This window comes from Geotrypetes seraphini, chromosome 1, assembly GCF_902459505.1.
Source record: "Geotrypetes seraphini chromosome 1, aGeoSer1.1, whole genome shotgun sequence".
Lineage (NCBI taxonomy): Eukaryota > Metazoa > Chordata > Amphibia > Gymnophiona > Dermophiidae > Geotrypetes > Geotrypetes seraphini.
The window spans coordinates 263,287,053-263,310,257 of NC_047084.1; the positions used below are offsets into that span (position 1 = coordinate 263,287,053).

The window sequence follows — 23,205 nt, forward strand, 5'->3', positions numbered from 1 at the left end:
TGAACAGAGGAGATTGAGAGGGGACATGACTGAAACATTCAAGGTACTGAAGGGAATAGACTTGGTGGAAAAGGACAAGTTGTTCACTCTCTCCAAGGTAGGGAGAACGAGAGGACAATCTCCAAAATTGAAAGGGGATAGATTCCGCACGAATGTAAGGAAGTTCTTCTTCACCCAGAGAGTGGTAGAAAACTGGAACGCTCTTCCGGAGTCTGTCATAGGGGAAAACACCCTCCAGGGATTCAAGACAAAGTTAGACAAGTTCCTGCTGAACCGGAATATACGTAGGTAGGAGTAGTCTCATGGCGCTGGTCTTTGACCAGAGGGCTGCCACATGAGCGGACTGCTGGGCATGATGGATCACTGGTCTGACCCAGCAGCGGCAATTCTTATGTTCTTATGTATGGCACTGCGTACATCTGGTAGTACTATAGAAATAATTAATAGCAGTAGTAATAGCCTGCTGGGACAGACAGAGAAAATACCTAAGAGCATCTGGTATTGTGAACTGCTTTGGGTGAATCTCTTTATTAAAATTAAGTTAATAAATCTCAATAAGTAATAATAAAAACAAAATGAATAATAACTACATACTGGTCTGAATATTAGCCAGCACCTTGTTAGACCCACATAGATGCTGGCGGGATGGTTGCTGGAGCAGCCTCCTATTCCTTGGGGGTGTGGTGTAGGGATTGGGTTGCATTGCTGCCGATATTGCATTTCTTTTTTAAATGCACGTCCTGGACCCACACAAGTTCTGCCAACTAACACCATTAACTTAGGGCTCCTTTTACTAAGCTGTGCGTTAGTTTTTTCCTCGTAGCATGGGGGTTAGCGTGCGCTAATCTGCAGCGCACGCTAAAAACGCTACCGCTGCTTAGTAAAAGGAGCCATTAGTCCTAGATATTCAGTGCAGTTGCCAGCACTGAATATCCAGGGCTAATTCTGCCCGTGGCAGATAGTTAAAAAAAAAGAAAAAAAGCTGACCACTGCAGACTGAATATTGACCAGTTTATGTTTACTCTTCTGGGAGGTAAGCACTCTATCAGAATTTTCCACCAAGCTCTATCATGGTTATCTGGATGATGCTTGGCTAACATTTAATAAACATCTTAAACTGGAAATCAGAAGCACATAATCCATGAAGTGCCGAATCTCCAAAGGCATTTTTTACATGTAGTTCCCAAGCCTTTTTCCCTATGAATCTCCATTCCCACTGGAGCCCCCCACAGGCTCCTTGTCAACACTTCCCTGTCCCAGTATGAGAAACAATGAAGTCCTCTTTCCTCTTACTCCTAATCCAAATAGTGAAGTAGTCTAGTGCAGTGTTTCTCAATTTCTTCAAGCCATGTTCCCTCTAAATCTAACAAATATCAACCGAGTACCTCTGCCCTGACCCCACCCCCCATAATAACAGTACTAATTGTAATGCAATTTCTCCCATCCATTTTTTATATACACACAATATAATCTTATTACACTATGCAGAGAAAATGTTAAAATTATCATTTATATTCAGGGTATTTTTTTCAAAGAAGTCAAGGCAGATGTTTAAAATATGTAATGTCATCTCAGTAACAACTACAGAAAAACATAAAAATAAAGTGCAAAATATAACAGCAGATATAAATTCTCAAAATGGACACATTTCGATCACTAAATTGAAAATAAAATCATTTTTCCTACCTTTGTTAGAGACTCATGAAATAATCAGCCAACAAAGGTGGGAAAAATGATTTTATTTTCAATTTAGTGATCGAAATGTGTCTTGCCCACTTAAATCAGTTGCACTTCCTTCTGACTGTGCATCCAATATTTCTTTCTTTCTTAGCTGCACTTCCTTCTGACTGTGCATCCAATATTTCTTTCTTTATGACTCCTGCACTCTTCCTCTCCTCCGGACCTCATTCCCTTCCCCAACCAACATATCTCTCTCTGTCCTTCCATGAGTCCAACATTTCTCCCTCTCTCATCCCCTGGATCATGTGCAGCATTTTTCACCATTGCCCACCAGCCCCATGCTCATTTCTCCTTCTATCACCCCTCTCCAGCACCATGCCACATCTCTCCCTCCATCAATATATATTTATTTATTTATTTCAATTTCTATCCCGTCCTCCCAGTAGCTCAGAACAGGTTACAAGTCAACATTCACAATGGAAAACATTTTGGATAGTACAAGACTATACAGCAACTTAAGTATATTTTGCACAGTTCAAAGACTATACAGCAACTTAAGTACAGGAGAGTGCAGAAAGGAGGAGGAATATAAGGTGGTCAAGGGGTAGTTTGCAGTTAGAATTTCAATTGAAGAGGAGGGTCTTTACTGCTTTCTGGAAGGTCATCAGAGAGTTCTGTAGTCTGATTTATGTGGGGAGTTGGTTCCAGAGATGGGGGATGAAGTGGCTGTAGGAGCATTTGCGGGCGGTTTCTGACAGGAGAGACCTTCCTGGGGGGGGGATGCATAGGCATTTCTCTGTTTCAGAGAAGAGGAGGCAGGTGGGGGTGTACAGGGTTAGCTTGGATCCTATGTATGCTGGGGTGGTGGCGTAGATTCTTTTATGTGCTTTTTCTAATATTCCTCCCCCTTGCATCCTCTTCAATCTGTCCCTCTGTTCCCTCTCCACCACCATATCCAACATTTCTCCCTCTCATCCCTCTCTTCCCCATACATCTTTATCTCTCTCCTCTCTATGCCCAATTTTCCTCTTTCTTATTTTCCCCATGTGCAACCATCTCTTTCCCTCTCAATGACACACTCATGCCCAACAATTCATCCTTTCTATTCCCTCTCTCCTATATCCCAAGTTAGTGCCTCCTCCCTCCCTTCTGTGTCCCATTTTCATGCCACCTCCCTTCCTTCTGAGTCGAGTTTGTGCCCCTCACTCTCCTCGCCTTCCAGCTATTGTCCCAGAATTGTGCCCCTCCAATGCCCCAACATGCTCCTTCCTCACCCCCTCCTTTCTCTCTTTGTCCCAGAAAGATTGTGTCCCCTTACTTGTTTAAACTGCACTCACTCCATCTTCCTTCAGTGGCTCATTGGGGGGGGGGGGACAGTGCAGGCAGCGCAATTCACATGCTGTACATGGCTGACCCACAAACCTTCCCTCTGACGTCAGCTCTGACATCAGAGAGAAGGTTTCCAAGTCAGCTAATGCAGCGTGTGAACTGCTCCTGGCTGCACATCCCCCCCAACAAGTCGTTGAAGGCAGAAGAAGCGAGTGCGGCAAAGGGATAACTGGGAACCTCCCTCTTCCCCCTGACCCAGAAGGCTTTCCTCTGATGTCATCTCTGACATCAAAGTGAAGCCCTGTGGGTTGGCTTCAGGAGGGAGGAGAGGGAGAGGTGAGCAGGGATCCCCAGCAGCAGTTTCAGCGGGTGGGGTGGGCAGCAAGGAGGGATCCCCGGCAGTGGCAGCGCGGCTCTGATGGATGGGTGGGCAGGGAATATTCTTCGCGGTGGCCATACTGCGTACCCCCAACAAGCGACCCAAGTACCCCCAAGGGTATGCGTACCACATGTTGAGAAACACTGGTCTAGTGGTTAGAGCACTGGGCTTAATATCCAAGTGTGCCTGATGCAACTCCCACTGCTACTCCATGTAACCCTGGACAAGTCACCTAACCCTCCACTGCTTCAAGTATAAAGATTAGATTGTGGACCTGACAAGAAACTACTTACTGTACCTGAACATAACTACTGAAAAGGGCTTGAGCAAAGTCCAAATAAATACAGTCTTCTCTCTCTCCCTTTACCACCAAATTCCTCCTCTCTCCTCTTTCATGTTCAGCCCAGGTAGAGTTCCTTTTTCCCTCCTCTTCCTGTAAACTTTGCCCACCCCTCTGACTCATCTTCCTTTTAGCTGATTGCAGTCAGGATTCACACTATGAACACTGCTAAAAAAATGAATGGTGTCTTGTAACAAAACTAGCTCAGCAACATGTATCTCATGTGAAGAACAAGAGTTGGGTCAACCCATGCCACAGTAGTTGGGTTGACCCAACAAATCTGCTATTAGTGCACTGAAATAGCATGCAAATTGCCTGGATTTTGTTTCCTTCCCCTAAAGGAAATGATTTGCATTGTTGTTCAGCATCCTCTAAAGACTGACAGAGAAACAGAATGGCAGCATCAGAGAAATTGTTGCTTTTCAACTGCAGAAGGTTTGCCTGTAAGAGAATTGATGGAATGGATAGAAATGATTTGACATTTCACCATTGCTGCATCAGTCTCACAATCACCTACATAAATTTCAATGGCATCACTTTCATAACTGTCAAAATCACAAAAACCTCACTCGTATATTAGCTCAGTAGGTTGCACAGGAAAGAAGATCAATAAAATGTCAATTACGGCTAGATCTCAGATTCATCACCAGCCATACTCTACACATTAGGCAAGGACTATAGAGAAGAACAAAAGCATGGCCTTTACGAGGATATTAACCAATGTGAAAACAGCCCATCCAATATAAAGGGTCCAGAAATCTCTCTTCAATTCCTTCAGCAAATTACATAGTAATATGGAGCAGATTTGTAGACAAGATGCTTAAGTCAGAAATCAGACATCCAAGTCAGGACATCTGAAGTTCATTCAGTATTTTAGAACAGGATCTGCTGATGTAGAGCCTGCTGCAAAATTCATTGTGAAATGGATGTCTATGGCCAGTTAAGTGCAGCATGACCGTCCATTTTAGAAAAAAAAAAAAAAGTCCAAAATACGGATGGCCAAAAAGTAAGTATAAAGATGCTCCTTTCACAGCACATGAAAGTCCATGCTATAAAACAACAACATAGATGTTCATAATGCCCTGAGCTGTCACCCATCTCCCCACACCAACAGGGCCTGATCTCTCTCTCGAATACCCCTCTGGTTCCAAGCCCCCTCCTGAGCTCTGACCCCACTCCAAACCCCTCCCCTGTACCAATCCCCCTCTTGCTCTCCCAAACTGAATCCTGATCTTCCAACACCAAACCCAGCCCCAGAAAAAAACCCACAGCAAGCACTCATCCCCTCACCCCTCCCACTCAGGAGCTACTTCTGTTAAGTGTGTGAAGCAAGCAGGAAATGGTTGGGATCCAAGTCCTTGATCTTTGCTGGGGTAAGCGTGGTCATGAAGACCTGAGCTTGTATTGAAAGGTCACTTGGACACACAAAGTCAGAGGCGTGAAGAAAGTACAAGAGGTTTATTACAGCATACCGAACTCTAGTGCCTACTAGAATGTTAGAATCAGGAAATGCATGGACTTTTATGCCCTTTTCACTAAGCATACGCAAACTAATATATGCAAAAACTACAATTTTAATTTGTTACTTCTATAACTTTTCTACAATTATTATTGGTCCTAAGCCAGCACTTATGATAGGTTCAGGGATACAACTTATAGTCCTATAGGAAACTAGCTCATTTCTCTGCTTATCTAAATCTTACAGGTCTAAATGTTACATGTACAGAAGGGCAGGGTACATCATGGCTCAAACTCTTATCTATTTAGCTTACAATGTGGTAAGGTAGGGACATACATTTTAGGCAGATGAAGTCAGTAGATTGTACACTGTTTTCAGCTATGTAGGCCAGAGCAATATTTTAAACAACAGTTAACCATTTCATGACCCTACAGTATAGCAAGTCCTTATTCAGAAAAGCCACTCCAAAATCATAGAAAGTGAAAAGCACTTCCTCCTATAATACTAAAATAAACCTGAACCTGCTTGAGGGTGAGACAATCAACTCCTCAATAAGATACTCTTCTACTTATTATTTTAGCAGTTATATATAACTTATAGCCCTAGTGGTTTACATTCAGGTACTCAAGTATTTCTCCCTATCTATTCCAGTGGACTCACTAACTGCCTTAACCTTGTTTAACCCACAACCTAATGAATCTGGGGCAATGGGGGGATTAGGTGATTTGCCCTAGGTCTCAAGGAGCAGTATGGTATTTGAACCCATAACCTAAAGACATTGAGGCTGTAGCTCTAATCACTGCGCCACACACTCCTTTCTGAAAAGGTAGATCGTGGATCTTAGTAGTTCCAGGAGCTGCAGCAGTCTTCCTGTACCTTCCAGCACTTGGGGCTGCTCTGCTTTTTTTTTTCTGGGGTTGGGCTTGATGTTGGGGGATTGGGATTCAATTGGGGAGATAAGAGGGGGATTAGAGATGGGGGTTCGGAACTGGGGAGAGGGATTGCAAAACAATTGGCTGGGAAGTGGGTTCAGAACTTTTGATAGGGGGGTAGGACCGGACTCTGGACTTCCCAGCGGTAAGGCGGGTCAGAAAGGAGAGAAATGTGTTCTGGGAATGCACCACCTCCCTGTGTGTGGTTATGCGGGCTCAACATGTCCTGTGCATAACATGCAGGGCAGATGCTAGGTACTCTCCCTGCATGTAGCGTACATACTTTGAACTTATTCTGTGTTCTGTTTTACAGAGAACACAGGGTAAGTGCAAATAGTACCTGACCCTTCCAACAAGCGTCCCCAGACATTCCAGGTGGCGGGTTTAAATCCAGATGACCATCTTCCTTCTTCATCTACAATGGGGAACAAATGTCCATGTTTTAAGCCTGCCTAACTCCCACTCCAAGCATGTCCAGACACCAGACCATGTCCTCTTGCCATACTGATGCACAGCAGTTTCACACATCCATATCCTAGCTATATAAAATTGGTGTCTAAATGTCAATTTTCAGACATCCAAACCATGAATAGGCCTCCAAAACTAAGCACCACAGTATATGATGGCAGATAAAGACCTGCATAGTCTATCCAGCCTGCTCAACAAGATAAACTCATAGCATAGGATATGATGTGATAAAACAAATACATACTTGATCTTGATCTGCCCTTGCCATTTTTGGGGCACAGACCATATAAAAGTATGGCCGGCATTGGTTTAGCTCTAGATTCCAACAATGTGAACCAAGGGAAAATTATAGATAACTTGCTTGCAAAGAAAGAACATGCTCTTCATGTTTCTCAATGCTGCCTCAAAGACAAACACCTCTGTACTCTGAGGAAATTGACTGTTATATAAAGTTCTGTCTCCAAAGGATATAACTTTATATAACTATAGGAGGGATTGGGAGTTTTTACAACCATACTCAAAGAAGTTTACATACAGGTACTTCAAATATTTTCCCTATCTGTCCCGGTAGACTCACAGTTTATCTAAACTAAACTAAACTAAATCTTGGGTTTATATACCGCATCATCTCCACAGGTGGAGCTCGACACGGTTTACATGGTTAGGAAAGCAACGGAACTCCAGTGGGTATATAGAAGTAAGTAAGAGAGAGGTTAGGTGTGATAATAATAGGGAGGGGACGGGTTACGTTTTGGAGAAGAGCCAAGTCTTCAGAAGCTTACGGAATGGTAGAAGGGGGCTCAAGATGCGGAGAGGGGAGGGGAGACTATTCCAGAGCTGAACGATTCTGAAGTGGAGGGAGGACCCGAGTTTACCGACGAGGGAGATACCCTTTGAGGAGGGGAAGGATAGTTTTAATTTTTGCGTGGATCTGGTGGAGAATGGAATTGAGGAATTCCAGGATAGAGGAATAAGAGGTGGAAGGATGCCGTGGAGCATCTTGAAGGTTAAGCAGGCACATTTAAAATGGACCCTGGAGATGACAGGAAGCAGTGCAGCTTGGACAGGAGCGGAGAGACATGGTCAAATTTGCTTTTGAGAAGATAAGTTTGGCCGCGGTGTTCTGGATTAGTTGGAGTCTGTGGAGGCTTTTCTTTGTTAAGCTAAGGTAGATGGAATTGCAATAGTCCAATCTGGAGAGGATGATGGACTGTACGAGCACGGCAAAGTGTTTTTGGTGGAAGCAGGACCTCACTTTCCTCAGCATGTGAAGGCTGTGAAAGCATGTTTTTATCAGGGAGTTGAGGTGGTCATTGAAGGATAGCGAGGAATCTATGGTGATGCCCAGAACTTTGCTAGAGAACTCTAGTTGTAGGGAGGAGCCTGTGGGCAGTGGGATGGAAGTGGGTAAGTGATCAAGTTTGGGGCCAAGCCAAAGTAGTTTGGTTTTGGACTCATTCAGTTTCATTTGTACAGCAAGAGCCCAGGATTGAAGTTTGGTTATGCATGAAGAGATGTTTGCTGCGAGATTGGTGAGATTTGCGTCGGTCTCGAGGAGGATCAGGATATCGTCAGCGTAAGTGTAGAGTATTTCTAGGGAGGAAAGGTGGAGGAGGTTCAGGGAGGACATATAAATGTTGAAGAGGATAGGGGATAGGGGGGAGCCTTGTGGAACTCCACATGTCGGTATCCACGGGGAGGATGAGGTACCATTCTTGGTGACGATGTAAGAGCGAGAACGTAAGAAATTCGAGAACCAATCAAGGACCGTGGAGCTGATGCCTATCTCGGAGAGTAGGAAGATTAGAATGTCATGATGGACAACGTCGAAGGCTGCAGAGAGGTCGAATTGGAGTAGAACAGCAAATTTTTTGTGAGAGTGGAGTTGTTGGATCTTCGAGGTTAGGGAGGCCAGGAGGGTTTCAGTACTGAAGTTAGGTCTGAAGCCGTATTGATAGGGTAGGAGGATAGAGAATCTTTCCAGGTAGGCTGAGAGTTGGGAGGAGACAATAGATTCAAGCAGTTTGGTTAGGAGCGGGATGTTCGCTATAGGGCGATAATTGGATGGGATGGAGGGATCTAGGTCAGCTTTCTTCAGTAGGGGGGTCAATGCAATGTGTCCCATTTCAGGTGAGAAGAGGCCCGATAATAGAGCAGAGTTTATGAGTTTGGTGAGTGATGAGATGCCTGTGTGGGTATTTCTCAAATAGATAGGATGGAAATGGATCCAAGGTGCAGTTACAGGATTTCAATTTCTGGCAGAGCTTGAGGACCTGCGATTCGGATACTTGCTCAAAGGCAGTCCAGGATCTGTTGACTGGGACAGGGGTGATGACATTTGGAGTAGGTTTGGGGGTGGCGAACACTAGAGAATTGTAGGAGACTGCAGGAGGGAAGGAGCTACTTAAGGTGGTGACCTTTCCATTGAAGAAGTTTGCTAATAGGTCGGCTGATGGGGAGGAGGGGAGTAAGGAAGGGTTGGTGTTGGGGATTAGGGAGCGCCAGATATTGAACAGCATGCTGGTCTGGTTGTTTGATCTGGAGATCTTGTCCCCATAAAAGTTTTTCCTAGCGCTTTGAGTGCGTTGTTGTAAAATTTAATGTTGACTCTCCAGAGTTGTTTGTCTGTGGGGGATTTAGATTTTTTCCAGATGCGTTCCAGGGATCGACATTTTTGTTTTAGTACCCTGTGGTGAGGGAGGTACCAGGGGGCCTTACGGGAGTAGGTGACGGTTTTGGTGGAGGGTGGGGCAAGAGAGTGGTAGGTGGATTCTGAGAGAGTAATCCATTTGTGCCAGTTGGTTACAGAATCTGGAGGCTTAGGCTTGGATGAGAGATTGTCGAGAAATTTGGACCAGAACTGATCACTTGAAATTTTCTTGCGGAAAGTAATGGACTTAGGGGTATGGGATGAGATTCCAAGGTGTGACATGAAGATGGGGAGGGAGAAGGTTCCTAAGAAGTGGTCGGACCAGGGGACGTGGTCCCAACGGATGTCATTGGTCGAAGTTTTGTAATCCGTGAGATCGAGGAAGCTGATGATGTCTAGTGTGTGGCCTCTGTCGTGGGTTGGAGAGGAGGCGGGGGGAGAGAAGCCAAGGGAGGTGAGGAAATTATTGAAATCAGATGCATCCTTGCTGGTGGAGTCATCAAGGTGGAGGTTGATATCTCCGATGATCAGGGAGTCTTTGGAACTTAAGGAACGCGTTAGATATGGTCTCGTAAACAAGCTCGGAGGAATTGCTCCAGGGGGTGGGCGGGCGATATAATGATAAGATACCCAGTGGGTGAGGATGGAGCTCATCGTTGACTGAGGCTAACATGTATTCAAGTGAGCGATGACTGCCTTTTTCGAGGAGCTGAACATCAAAGAAAGATTTGTAGAGGAGTGCCAGGCCACCTCCTTTTCGGTTTAATCTAGGAGAAAAGAGGCCTTGGTAGCCCTGGGGACATAGCTCGTTTTGTGTAAAGAGATCGTCTTTGGTGATCCAGGACTCTATGATGCAGAAGAATCCAGGATCAGAATCCGCAAGAAGGTCTTTCACAATTTGGGTCTTATTGCATACGGATCTGGCGTTGCAGTATCTAATATACTTGGGACAGTGGAGGATTACGTGACTTGCCCAAGGTCACAAGGAGCAGTGCAGGGTTTAGAGTAGATCCACAACCTCAGGATGCTGAGGCTGGAACTCTAACCACTGCACCACACTCTCCTCCTATAGCAGTGGGCAAGGAGTATGTCAGATGGTGTTTTGCAAGAGGACGGAGATATCAACCACCACTTAAGTTGCTCACTCCCAGTAATATATGTGTGCTTCAGTTTTGCACCGGTGAACTCATTTTGCTTGGAATATTTGTGCTTTGGTTAGTGGGTTTGTTTTTGGATAATAAGTAGGTCCCGAAAGCTGTAAGGGCAATCATACATCACTTCACCTGTATCAGAGGAAACCATGGGAGCCCTATGGTTCAAGAGCTCCCAAAAGCATTTTGGAAGGGGAGTAAAAAAAATTGTTTATCATTTTTTGAACTTGATAATACTGCCTTTGTTGCAGTGCAAATCAAGATGGTTCAAAATATGATTAATTAAAATAGAAAGAGAATTCCATTAAAAACAGGACAGTAGCATACAATCACACAAGAAACATAAACATACACATCTCGCTCCTAAATGCTTCTGTTCCATATAACAACTTGCCTAAGAAAGAGTATGTTAGATAATACTACACATGAATAGCCTTAATCAACAGAAAAATACATGAGGAAACATTTTGGGGTCCTTATTGAAAGTGATCTAATGGGCCAGAAAAAGCTCCTGGCTGGTTAAATCGCTTGCTCGAGACTAACCAGTCATATCCAGTGGCACTTAACTGGTTACTGCTGCTGAAAATGTCTGGTTAGCGCCCAACTTGAAGTTAGCTACTTTGTGTGTAAGGGGGAGGGGGCATCTAGGAGCAAAATCAGAACTTGGCTGGATAAATGCCAAAATTCAGCACTTAACATGCCAAGGTAACCTCATAAAAAGTCTGCTTTAAAGTCAGTCCCATCTCTATGTGATTCACCAGTTCTGTAAACCTGGAAATTCAGTGCTGGAGCCGGGACAAGGCCCAGCACTGAATTTCTGGGTATAACACTAGTGACGGTCAGCAAAATACTGAGTGCTGTCCAGTTGAATATCGACCCCCACCATTCCCATTTTAATATGTCTAAAAGTATAAATCGGACATAAGCAAACGGCAGAACTGGGAAAACAACTGAGCTCTGAGATTTTTTATCTGCTGTCATTCTTTGTTTTACTATCTCATCTCCAGCTGGTGTAGAAAGTCGTAACACCAGGATAAAAAAAAAGGAAAAAAAGAGAAAGTATAAAATAGCAAAGGGAAAAGACACTGCTTTATTGCTGTTGGCATAGGGACTGATTCTATAAATGATGTCTAACCTACATTGTAGGCACCACTTGGCACGGTTGCCAATCAGCCGCTAGGATGCTAGCAATGCCTAAGTCTACCACGCCTATTCTCTGCCCCTAACCATGCCTTCTTTTCAGGTAGGCATCATTAGGCGTCAGAGTGCGTCTCTGCTTAGGAGTCCTAAGGGCTCCTTTTACAAAGCTGCGCTAGAGCCTTAACGCGCGGAATAGCACGTGCTAAATTGCCGCACACGCTAGCCGCTAACGCCTCATTTTGAGCAGGTGGTAGATTTCCGGCTAGCGTGCACTATAACGCGTGCTAATCTGGTGTGTGCGTTAAAACCGCTAGCGTGGCTTTGTAAAAGGAGCTCTAAGAGTTAGGCAACAAGCTCTTAATTGGTCATTTAATTTTTGTTTTGATTGGCTGAAAATCAGTGCATCAATTACCAAGCTGATTAAGCCAATTTTAAAAAATTGTACACGGATCCCAAATTGCTAGGCGGCCATGATCAGGGTGCCTAGCAGAGTCTAACATAAGCATCCTTTATAGAATTTGACCCATATAGCATATAAATATTTAGAAAATTTATAGCAGAAGGAAAAAGGACCCTATAAGCAAAGAAAGAAATTCACTTATTATCCAGCACTCCCCCGCACCCATCCTGTGTTCCATTGAAACTGCTATTTTCAGTTTCTAATCCAGTTCTTTTCATGCTCTAATATTCAGCACCTACCTAGTGCAGTCTTTAAAAAGTTCTTTGCAAGGGCTCTGCTCCAGCTTCTCTCTACATCCTTTCACTGTATCCTGAGGTATTTCCGGTAAATGGGCTGCAGACTTAAAGATAATACAGAACAGATCAGTAAACAAGCCAGCAATCACCCATGTGTCTTGAGAAACACACAGTTTCAAGTTTCAAATTTATTTAAATCTTGATATATCGCACATCAGATATCTTTGCAGTCTACAATTAAAAAATGTAATTCAATTAAAACAATGAAAACAAATTGGGATAACAGGACAAGGCCAGATGGAGAAATGTACGGAAAGTCCAAATGGAAAATAGGGGAATACAATATCATAATAGAAAAGTAAACAAAGTTAAATTACATGAGGAAAATAGGTTTTAAGAAAAAAAAGAGTAATAATGCTATAATAAAAGCCTTTTATTAAATATCATAAGCATCTTTAAAAAGAAACAAAAGTTTTAAGGCCAGATTTGAATCTGGCTGAAGAGGTTTCATGGCAGATAGGCAGGAAGATCATTCCATAAAGTTGGAGCTGTTACAGAGAATATGGAATTATGAATAGTATCATAGGTGATGTGGCGTACTGAAGGAATAATGATATTTTGTTGACCAGAACGAAGTGCTCGTGAAGGATTACACGGAAGTAATAATCTTATCTATGAATGCTGGAGAATGTTCTTGCCTGGATTTGAATATAAGGAGAAGAATTTTATATGTCAATCGATGTGCAATCGGCAGTCAGTGTGCCGAGTTACATGATTAAGTTATTTTTTTTTAAATTTATTATTTATTTATAATTTTTTTTAAAACATTAAAGCATTGAACATCTTGAACAGAAAGATTAAGACAATAGTTTTAAATCAAAAATTGATAACTAAGTCAAAAATGATAATTAAGAATTACAAAAAAATTAAACATCATTTAATCTATCTCAAGTCCTCTATATTAAGATCCAAGATTAAAGTAAGAGTGAATTTTTTAAGAAACTGTGATGGAAGTGAGTCCATTACTATTCTTTGTTGGAATTTCTTCTTGACCAAGGCATTTTAGTGAAATAAAGCTGGATAAATGAGATGGAGCTAAGAAGACATATTTTATAGACTGATATCTTATGATGCATTTGCATGGATATCTAAGGAAGAAAATTCCTCCAATTGAGATTACAGCAGGTTTAAGAATCAAGAACTGACACCTCCTTCTTTGTGTTTCCTTAGAAACTTCAGGAAAAACCTGTATTTTTTAAATATAATTTCATAATCCACTCTTTATCTGTGACACTCTCATTAATGGTAGCATTGCTACCAGATAAAGAGTGGATTATGAAATTATATTTAAAAAAATACTCTTATTGGAGGCTTCTAACAAATTAGTGATGTCTAATGTTTGCTCTTATTGCTCTTCCACTCCATTCTGCTGCTCTTGTTTTTTAGGCAAATAATATACCCAAACAAAAGGAGAGATCGATTGTTCTGGAACCTTTAAAATTTCCAGAAAGTTCCTTCTTAACATTTCCATTGGAGTAACCTTAAGAATTTTTGGAAAGTCAACAGACGTAAATTGTTGAGGACGATTCTGGTTTTCTAAATTTTTCAATTTTCTTCTTAAATCAGTATTGTCTTTAATCAACACTTCTTGTATCTTTTTAATTGATGTTAAATCTATTGCCCTTTCCTGAGTTTCATTTTTTATTTTTGACACATCTTGTTTCAACAAGAAAATTTCCTCTTTTTGTTCATTCACTCTTTTCCCCCAAATCATTTAACTGAGGAGTAATTGATTTCCCTAAATTAGCAACAAGGTCCCATAAGGCATCCAATGTAACCTCAGGAGGTTTATATATTAGGGAAAAAGTTCCAAATGCAACATTTGAATTCTCAGTCTCTGGCTTTGTCTCACCTGAACCTTGGCCCGTCTCCATAGCTTGCATTCCCGCTTCAGGCAACTTCCCGGGACTAATAGGTTCTCGGGAAGAATCCGATAGCAAGCCCTCTGATCTACCGGCCTCTCGCAATGTGAGCACTGCCTCTTCGGACATGCTCAGTTCAAGCGGCGAGCTTGCTCTCTTATGCGGCGGAGGCGGGACTCTAGTGTCGGGGCCCGGAGTGGCATCTAGCCCTGGCGTCGCTCCATGTCAGGGTCTCCAGCGGGCGAATCCCCGGTAAATTGGACTCTCTCTGAAGGCGCCTCAGGATCTCATCGATAGTACCAAAAGAGCGAGATTTTGGGTGTCGAGAGGCTCCACCGGCGCTCTTCCACCTTCTTTTCGCATGATAAGGTATCTAAGCAGGAACTTTCTATGGCATCTAACCAGCTAACAGGCTGCTGCGGCCATCTTGGATCATGATTAAATTCTTTAGCTAATGTCAGAAGTTTAACAGCAGTATTTTGTATTATCTGCAACCATCAAAGCTCTTTTTGCTTAATCACTTGATATAGGGCACTGCAATAATCAAGATGAGTAATGATGAGAGAATGGAGGAGGGATCTAAAAGAGAAGAGATTGAATGTATCATTCTTAATTTGTAAAAACATTTTTTAACGACTGGGCTTATTTCTTGGTGATAAAATTGTTATCCAAGATTATGCCTAGTATTTGTATAGTGGTTTCCATTTTAATTGCAGTCGATTGAAGCTGTATTGGAGAAATTAATTTTTCTTTTCATTACAGGAGAATACCATTTTTGATTTATTAGTATTAAGAGAGAGTCTATTTTGAAGTAGCCAGTTGCTAATTTGTTCCAGATTTTGATTTATTTTTTGTATTTCTAAAAACATTTGTGGATCTAAGGGATGTGATAATTCAATATCATTCGCATATGCAAAAACCATGAATCCTATAGACAGTGCTAATATTAGTAGTGGTGCAAAGAAAAGATTCAATAGAATAGGAATCAAAATGGAATCTTGTGGTAATCCAAAAGGTAGAGTATAGGTCCTAGATGGCGATTCTTCTTGCAAAACTAATATGATCGATTTGAAAAATAAGAATTAAACCAGTCATAAACTGTTCCTGTAACACCTACTGTCTTATGCCTGTGAAGTAAAAGACAGTGATCAATTGAATCAAAAGATGCCGTAATATCAAGAGAAATTAATATAACTGATTTCCTATGATACAAATAGTATAGAATAGAAATGGTAAGACCTATCAGTGAAGATTCTGTGGAATGATTTGGATGAAGTGCATTAGTTTGTTCAATAAAATTAGATAAATGAGAAAATACTATTTTTTCTGTAAGTTTCACTAAAAATTAGAGATTTGCTATTTAACTATATAACTTGAATATTCACCAAAGGGAGAGTTTGAATTGAATGCTTAAGTTTAGGGTAAACTGAAGCAGATTTCCATAGTGGTGGTAGTGTTCCAGAAGACACACTCTTAGTAATCATATTGTGAATATATGAGCCGAATATTGTAAAATATTGCTTTACAATTGGCAAAGGAATTGCATCAGAAGGTGCATTAATTACGTAATCTCATGGACTGCATCGTAGAGAAAGCATCAGATACAGTAGGAATAGGAATAGAAGAGAGACTGGTAGTAGGTAGATGAGCAAGCTGGCCCTTAAAACCACATTAAAATGGCCACAATAATGTGAAGCCCTTGCTAGGTATCCAACTTGGGCCAGACTTCCCTTTCTGTGCACAGTGCTGGATTTGGTATCATGGAGCACAGCTGAGCTTTGTGGCCATTCTCAGCATGCTCACATCCCCAAATGTTGTCACAAAGACCACTGGCCAAACACTCCGCAAGCTTTACAATACTTTATGGCTGACATGACCCCAAAACTGAACACAAATTAAAGAAAGCTTAGCAAGCCAAGAGGCTCTATTGAGGCCTTGAATCAAGAAGTCAAAGAGCATAGGTGTTGCTATTGGGGGGGGAGGGCACCGGGGTGGAAGTGCCCCCCCAAATGGTTGCCCCCTCCTTTGCCACTCCAGTTTCATAGACTTGCCAAATTCCATTTTAGCAGGTCATCTCCCACACTTCCAACAAAGTGGGAAATTCTCCTCTTCCTGAGACACCATCAAACCAATCACCAGTGCTACTGCTGCTGCTTCTGATGAGCAGCAAAACAATAAATGGTAAGTCTGGGTTGTAGGCTTCAAGCATGCACTGTTGACTCTGCCAGTCCCCTGCCCCCTCTGATGTCAACTTCTAGTTCTGGAAATGTTGCTTGGTTTGCTAACACTCCCCCCCCCCCCCCCCATACCTAGCTTGCATCCCTGTTGCCACCACAAATATTTCTGTCTAGAGATGCCACCGCCAAAGAGGGCCAGCAGTTCTAACTGGGCTGTTTAAAGTTTTGTTTCACTCGTTTCTTAGTTCTCTGTTCTCTTACGCGTATTGTTTCTTCCATTTCTTTTTGTGCCTGTTGCACTTTCTGGGAATTTAAATAAAAGTTCTGCACTTGATTTATACCCATATTGCCAGTTTTAAAATAACGCCTTTCCTAGAGCCCATACTCCTGTAGTCTGTGTAATTGTCACAACCCTGATTTCTCAGAATTGTTTGCTCTTTGAAAAATTTATGGGCATCAACGTATGAATGCATTCAAATGTCTCCCTTATGACTCCATTTAGCATTTACAAAGTGCCTGTTCTTGCTCTTAAATATCCAGAGCTAAGTGCAGGCTGGAATCAGTCAGCATTAAAAGCCACATGAAGATGCACAGGGCCAGTTTCCTGCATGTGCTGCCACTAGCTCTGCCAGTCACATCTTTTCAACACAGCAAGATGACATCAGAAAGGGCGTGACCAGCAGAGGCACGTGCAGGAAATTGGTCTCACACAGCTGTGGCTGACTTTGGAGGACAAAGGGGCCTGCCGTGGTGGCAGCGGCACTAAGGAAAGAGGGGAAGTTAACAGGTGAGGATGGGGAGGATTAGACTCACTAGAAATAAATACTCAAGGATTAGGGCCCGAATATATCCCTTATTCACTCAAAAACAAGCCCCACACGGACAAACGATACACACACCCAGCAACACTACAAGACCTTACTTACAACCCACAACATTCACACTCACCAAAGAGAAAGGGAAAAAGAAAAGAAGTGGAGAAAAAGGCCTCAGTTCAGCTTCATCTGGCCAAAAAAACTCCACTCCTACAAAAGCTGTTTATGTGTAAATGCTGAAAAATAGTCCAAGAAAACAGGGCAACTAAAGTAGCCTGCCAGGTGGTACGCCTAATACAGATGAAAATCAGTGGGTGAATGTAACAAAAGGCAGTATAGTCCAGCTCATAACATCCACAGCAAAAGCAAGAAAAATAACTTAGCTGCCACAAGTTAAATTATTTTAACAAAGGGTTTATTGCATAAAATGACACTTTGTGCCAAAATAGCATGACTTTTGGTAAAATAACCCAGCTTAATGGTAGATCACACTGATAACACCCACTCAAATGACAATGCACATAGACTAACATACTGTGCACAGAATTCTTCATTTTTCTCTGCATAGCTCCCTAAGAGTCGTGTTGAGCACCATCAGTTAAGATACGCTATGTTGGGAAATGTAAGGAACTTCAGAAAGCCATTAGGTCCGAAAGAAGTACATCAGTCATTAACCTTCATGAGTTATTATCAAGCTGAATGTAATTTACTGTGAACTGATTCACATTTTGCAATTGCAATTTCATCACACTGGGACAAAATGAAATATTGAAAAAGATATTAAACCGTAATGTTATGTGAAAAGCCATTTATAATATTTATAAAATCCCAGATGGCAGGAAAATTATGTTAGCTTTCCCGTACCTTCCCTTTTGGACTGGAGTTCTTGTCAGCATCAATGCTATGGACGACTCAGCAGCTATTGCATATCCTACACCACTGCTGATCTCACAGCTTCTGTCCAGTATGTAAGAGGTTAAATCAACACTTAGGGGGGAATTCATCAAGAGGCTCTAACCCAGGGATCTCAAAGTCCCTCCTTGAGGGCTGCAATCCAGTCGGGTTTTCAGGATTTCCCCAATGAATATGCATGAGATCTATGTGCATGCACTGCTTTCAATGCATATTCATTGGGGAAATCCTGAAAACCCAACTGGATTGCGGCCCTCAAGGAGGGACTTTGAGATCCCTGCTAACCTATTTAGCTCTAATGATTAGTCAACGCTAAATGCTAAGACACCCATCATATTCCTATAGCCTTAGATTTGGTACTACATTACAGAGACAGTGTCTTTCACTGCATCGGCCCCTGGGAGTGGAACAATCTTCCAGGATACATTCGCCAGCAGCAAAATGTTCAGAACTTTAGGAAACTGCTGAAAAGACATCTGTTCTGTAAAATGAAATATAGGGTCTGAGTTTGGTTGAGGGTGAAGGAGTGATGACTCTTGAGTGCTGGTCACGGAGGTGTTCGATAGTCTGGTTTGTTTTATTTGTTTTATTGATGTCTGTTATTGAGGCATCTTGTATGACTTATGGAATTTTGTATTTTGATGAATGTGTGGGTTTGGCCAGTTTTGGCCTTAAATGAAATTCGTAAATTCGTCGTTGATGCGACGTGTATGTTATATGTAATTTGATTTGATATGTAAGTATGTAATTTGTTATATTGTGTGTCTGAAGTGTTTTGTATGATAAATGTAAATCTTTTATTTTGTATCTTAATATGTAACTCGCCCTGGATAAGGGCGGGTGAGAAATAAACAAACAAACATGCAAGCTATTTTGTATGAGCTGAGAGATACTACAAGTATATTCCTGAGGAAGGCTTTCTTCTATAAAGCCGAAACACAGACCGTGTTGGGATCCAGCATAAAAATGATTAGAGACTCTAATTGGCTTACATTAATTTTGCATATGTTTTAATGGTTTATATGTCTTTAATAAATTGATAATTCTCGAGGCTGACGTGCGTGGTCCCTTCCCCATTTTTTTTTTGTTTCTGTATAGTTACACATGGGGTTGTGTTTTCCTGTTTGTGGTGGAACACCCTGATGAATTCCACCATTAGGAGTATTTCCACTAAAGGGTGTTAAGCTCTGATGCACACATAGCATGCATAAAAATCCTTATCATAAAGCATGTTAAAGTGTTTTGCAATAAGTAATGTTTTTGTGCACGCTAAGTGTGTGTTTATATTTTTGGAGGGGGCGTGAAAGTGCTACTCAGCCAGCGTCTCGACATTTGTATTTACTACCTAGTTCGCACATCCATAAAGCAAGAGGCAGTAAGGGGGAAATTCTGCAAATGGCATCCAAAAAGCCAGGCGCCTATAATACAGGCAATCATACTTGGGCACCTATTACAGAATTGCGCCTAACTTCAAACTTGGGTTTTAAAGGCCTACATTATAGGCACCCAAGTCCTTTAGAGAATCGTGCTTAGCAGTGCCTAAGTCCTTTTCTGCCCCTAAACACGCCTATTTTGGAGTTAGGCGCCGATAGGCACCTATCTTTTGTAGAATTGTGCCTACGAATATTGGCACCTATTGCCCAATTAATTTTTATTTCTTTCAATAATGGGCTTGTTAAAGCCACCCTGAAACGGAGCTCATATTCCTGCCTAAACCTGCCTCTCCATTTCCTGTCTCTGTGGACAACACTCTCATCCTCCTCGTTTTGTCTGCTCGCAATCTTGGGGTTATCTTTGATTCCTCTCTCTCTCCTTCACTACCCAGCAGTGTTCCCGCTAAGCTGCGTTGGCCTGCGCTCGCGCACAAAATATTACATCGCAGCGCAAAGTTTCTCTTCACAGCGCACACACGCGTCGGTAAGGTAAGGGGACGCATTGGGGGGATTGCACTTCCCCACAATTGCCATGCTTCGGTTCCTCTTCTTCCTTCCTTCCTCCCCCCCCCCCCGCGGGACCCTGCGGCACCATCAACTCTTACTCCCTCTAATGTCGGCCCTGCAGCTCCAGACTTCCTCGCACCTTCTCCCCTCCCCCTTTGGATCGCTATTATTTTAAATGTTATAGCCGCGGAGCTGTATCCATCAGTGGAGATGTCTAACCTCGGCCTGCCCCGGAACTCTTACTGCAGCAGCCGCCCGTCTAGGCAGGAACAGGAAGTCACTGTTGCAGTAAGAGTTCCGGGGCAGGCCGAGGTTAGACATCTCCACTGATGGATACAGCTCCGCGGCTATAACATTTAAAATAATAGCGATCCAAAGGGGGAGGGGAGAAGGTGCGAGGAAGTCTGGAGCTGCAGGGCCGACATTAGAGGGAGTAAGAGTTGATGGTGCCGCAGGGTCCCGCGGGGGGGGGGGGGGGGGGAGGAAGGAAGGAAGAAGAGGAACCGAAGCATGGCAATTGTGGGGAAGTGCAGAGCTGCAGGGAAGAGTGTTGCGGTACCCAGCTGGAGGGAGAAGGAAGATGAGGGAGGGAATTAAAGGAGATGCCAGGGCTTGGAGCGTAGGAGGAAGGTATGCCAGTCTAAGGGAAAAGGAAGGGGGAGATGTGAGAGCATGGAGGGGGAGCGAAAGATGGAAGAAAAGGAAAGGAGAGAGATGCCAGAGAATCAGGGAAGGGGAGATACCAGACTATGAGGAGAGGTGTGGGAGAGGGAAGGCGAGGAGAGAGATGCCAGACCAATGGGGTGAAAGGAGAGATGGAAGGGGGAGGCATACAGTTTCTGGAAGGGGCATAGAAGGAGAGAAGATGCCATATAGGGGAAGAGAGACGGCAGACAGTGGATGGAAGGAAGAGAGTTACAAGAAGATGAGGAAAGGAGAAACCACAGAAGACAAAGGTAGAAAAAAATTTCTATTTATTTATTGCTTTAGGAGACATGTGTCACTGTTTCTGTGAAGCATTGTATGCAGAGTCCAGCTTCTTGCTGGTTCAATTTAACCTTTGTCTATGTATTTTTATTTTATCCCCCCTTTTACAAAACTGTGAAGCGTTTTTAGCACCAGCCTTGGTGGTAGCAGCTCTGATGCTCAGAATTTTATGAGCATCAGAGCTGTTACCTCCGTAGCTAAAATCCACACTACAGTTTTGTAAAAGAGGGAGGGGTTAGTTTGTGATTACATATTCCTTACTAGGCGAAGGTGTTTTCTGTGTTCTGTGTGTTCGAAAGACATGGTTTTCTGTTAGGATTGACGGTGTAGGATTGATCTGTGCTGGTCTGGCTTGTTTAGTTTTACAATGGGTGTATTGATGTACTGCTCACTGCAATATGTAAGATGCTGCCTTTTCCTAGGTACTCATGTGTGACGTGTGGTTTGTTACTAAAAATCATGTTTTTCTTACAGATGGGGGGGGGTGCCAAAAAAATGATGGGCCCCGGATGTTACATATGCTAGGTACGCCACTGTATGTAAAGATACCAGAAAGCTGGCGTAGCAAAAACTTCTAAGTTTTGAGTATTTAACCCTCCCACAATCTCACGGGCACTCGTTTCAAGTTTATTGAGATTTTGATTTAAACGCAATATCAAATATTTTCAATGCGTATAACAAAAATAAATTTGGGGAAATAAATAAAACCATTTGAACCAGTGTTCCCGCTAAGCTGCGCTGGCGTGCGCTGGCGCACAAAATATTACATCGCAGCGCACACGTTTCTCGTCACAGCGCACGATCGGAAGAGGCGTACGGCAGATGGCAGGGCGGCGAGAGGAGAATCGGGCGAGTTGGCTCATAACTTGCTGGCGCCCGATATTTTTGGCTCACGGTGAAAAAAGTTTGCTCACAACACCCGCCCGCTTAGAGGGAACACTGCTACCCAGATACAATAAATCTCCAAAACCTGACGCTTCTTCCTCTATAATATTACCAAAATCCGACCCTTCCTACCAAAACCCTCGTCCATGCCCTCATCACCTCACGCTTAGACTACTGCAACTCATTACTCTCAGGCTTTCTGCTTAGACATCTCGTTCCCCTCCAATCTGTCCAGAATTTGGCTGCACGACTCATATTCCATGAGAGCCACTATACTCAAGTCATCCCCCTCCTAAAGTCACTTCACTAGCTTCCCATCCGTTTCCAAATATAATTCAAACTCTTCTTACTGACCTACAAATGCACTCACTTGCCTGCCCCTCACTATCTCTTTACTTATCTTCCCCTGTGTTTCCCCCCCTCCCCCCGTGAGCTCTGCTCAGCTAAGTCCCTCCTGTCAGTGCCCTTCTCTTCCTCTGCTAACACCAGACTCTGCCCCTTCTACCTTGCTGTGCCTTATACCTGGAACAAGCTCCCAAATCCCTATGACGGACTCTGTCTATGATAGTGTTCAAGGCCCAGTTAAATCCAAGCCCACCTCTTCGAGACTGCCTTCAACTTCTAACTCCTCTCACCTTGGATTTTGCATCTTTAACCCTATATGTCTTGTCTGTCTGTCCAAGTTAGACTATAAGCTCTTCTGAGCCGGGACCATCTATTAAATGTCAAAATGTACAGCGCTGTGTATGCCTTTCAGCACTATATAAGTGATAAATTGTAATCTTACAATCTTTCTTTATTAATTTAAATTTTCAAATGGAAGACAATGCTTTGAGGAGGCCTTTTATGATATGGAAAAAAGGATCAAGAGATCCAAAATGCTTTTAGGCAGAACAGGGATCATTTCCAATGTTTTCAGCACTAAAGACAAAAGCATTGCCTCATCAGTTTATCTTTTTTTTTTCCCCAAACACTCTCACAGGCTGGAAAGTTTTAACCTTCATCTATTTTACATGGCCAGTGATGGACCATAATGGCAAAGGCAGACAGATGCAAGGCATAAAGGCTTTGCCTGCAGGGTGAGGCGGGAAGAGGGATCGAGAAGGAAGCATTTTCTGTGGCTGCCTTTAATTGGTTCAGAGTGAGAAAGCTCTCTTAACAGCCAGCTAATGCTTCAGCATTTTCCAGGAACAGAGATTGAGAGCACTTTACTGAGTTGCAGCTAACTACATATTAATCCCAGGGTCAGAGAAGATTTGCAAAAAAATGGAAACTTCTGTCCAAGCAGATTTATGCATGAGATACAGACAATCGGCCATGAGCATTTCCCCACAGGCACAAAA

The 23,205-nt window shown here is 42.8% G+C and overlaps 1 protein-coding gene across 2 annotated transcripts in view; it reads right to left on the reverse strand.

The window, feature by feature from the left end:
- Positions 1 to 23,205, reverse strand: part of GRK4 (G protein-coupled receptor kinase 4) — a 409,134-nt gene that overhangs the window by 124,072 nt on the left and 261,857 nt on the right. For both annotated transcript variants that reach the window (XM_033950412.1, XM_033950421.1), the window contains exon 5: positions 12,228 to 12,328. In XM_033950412.1, the coding sequence (XP_033806303.1) occupies positions 12,228 to 12,328 (101 nt within the window). The remainder of the gene's footprint in view (positions 1 to 12,227; positions 12,329 to 23,205) is intronic.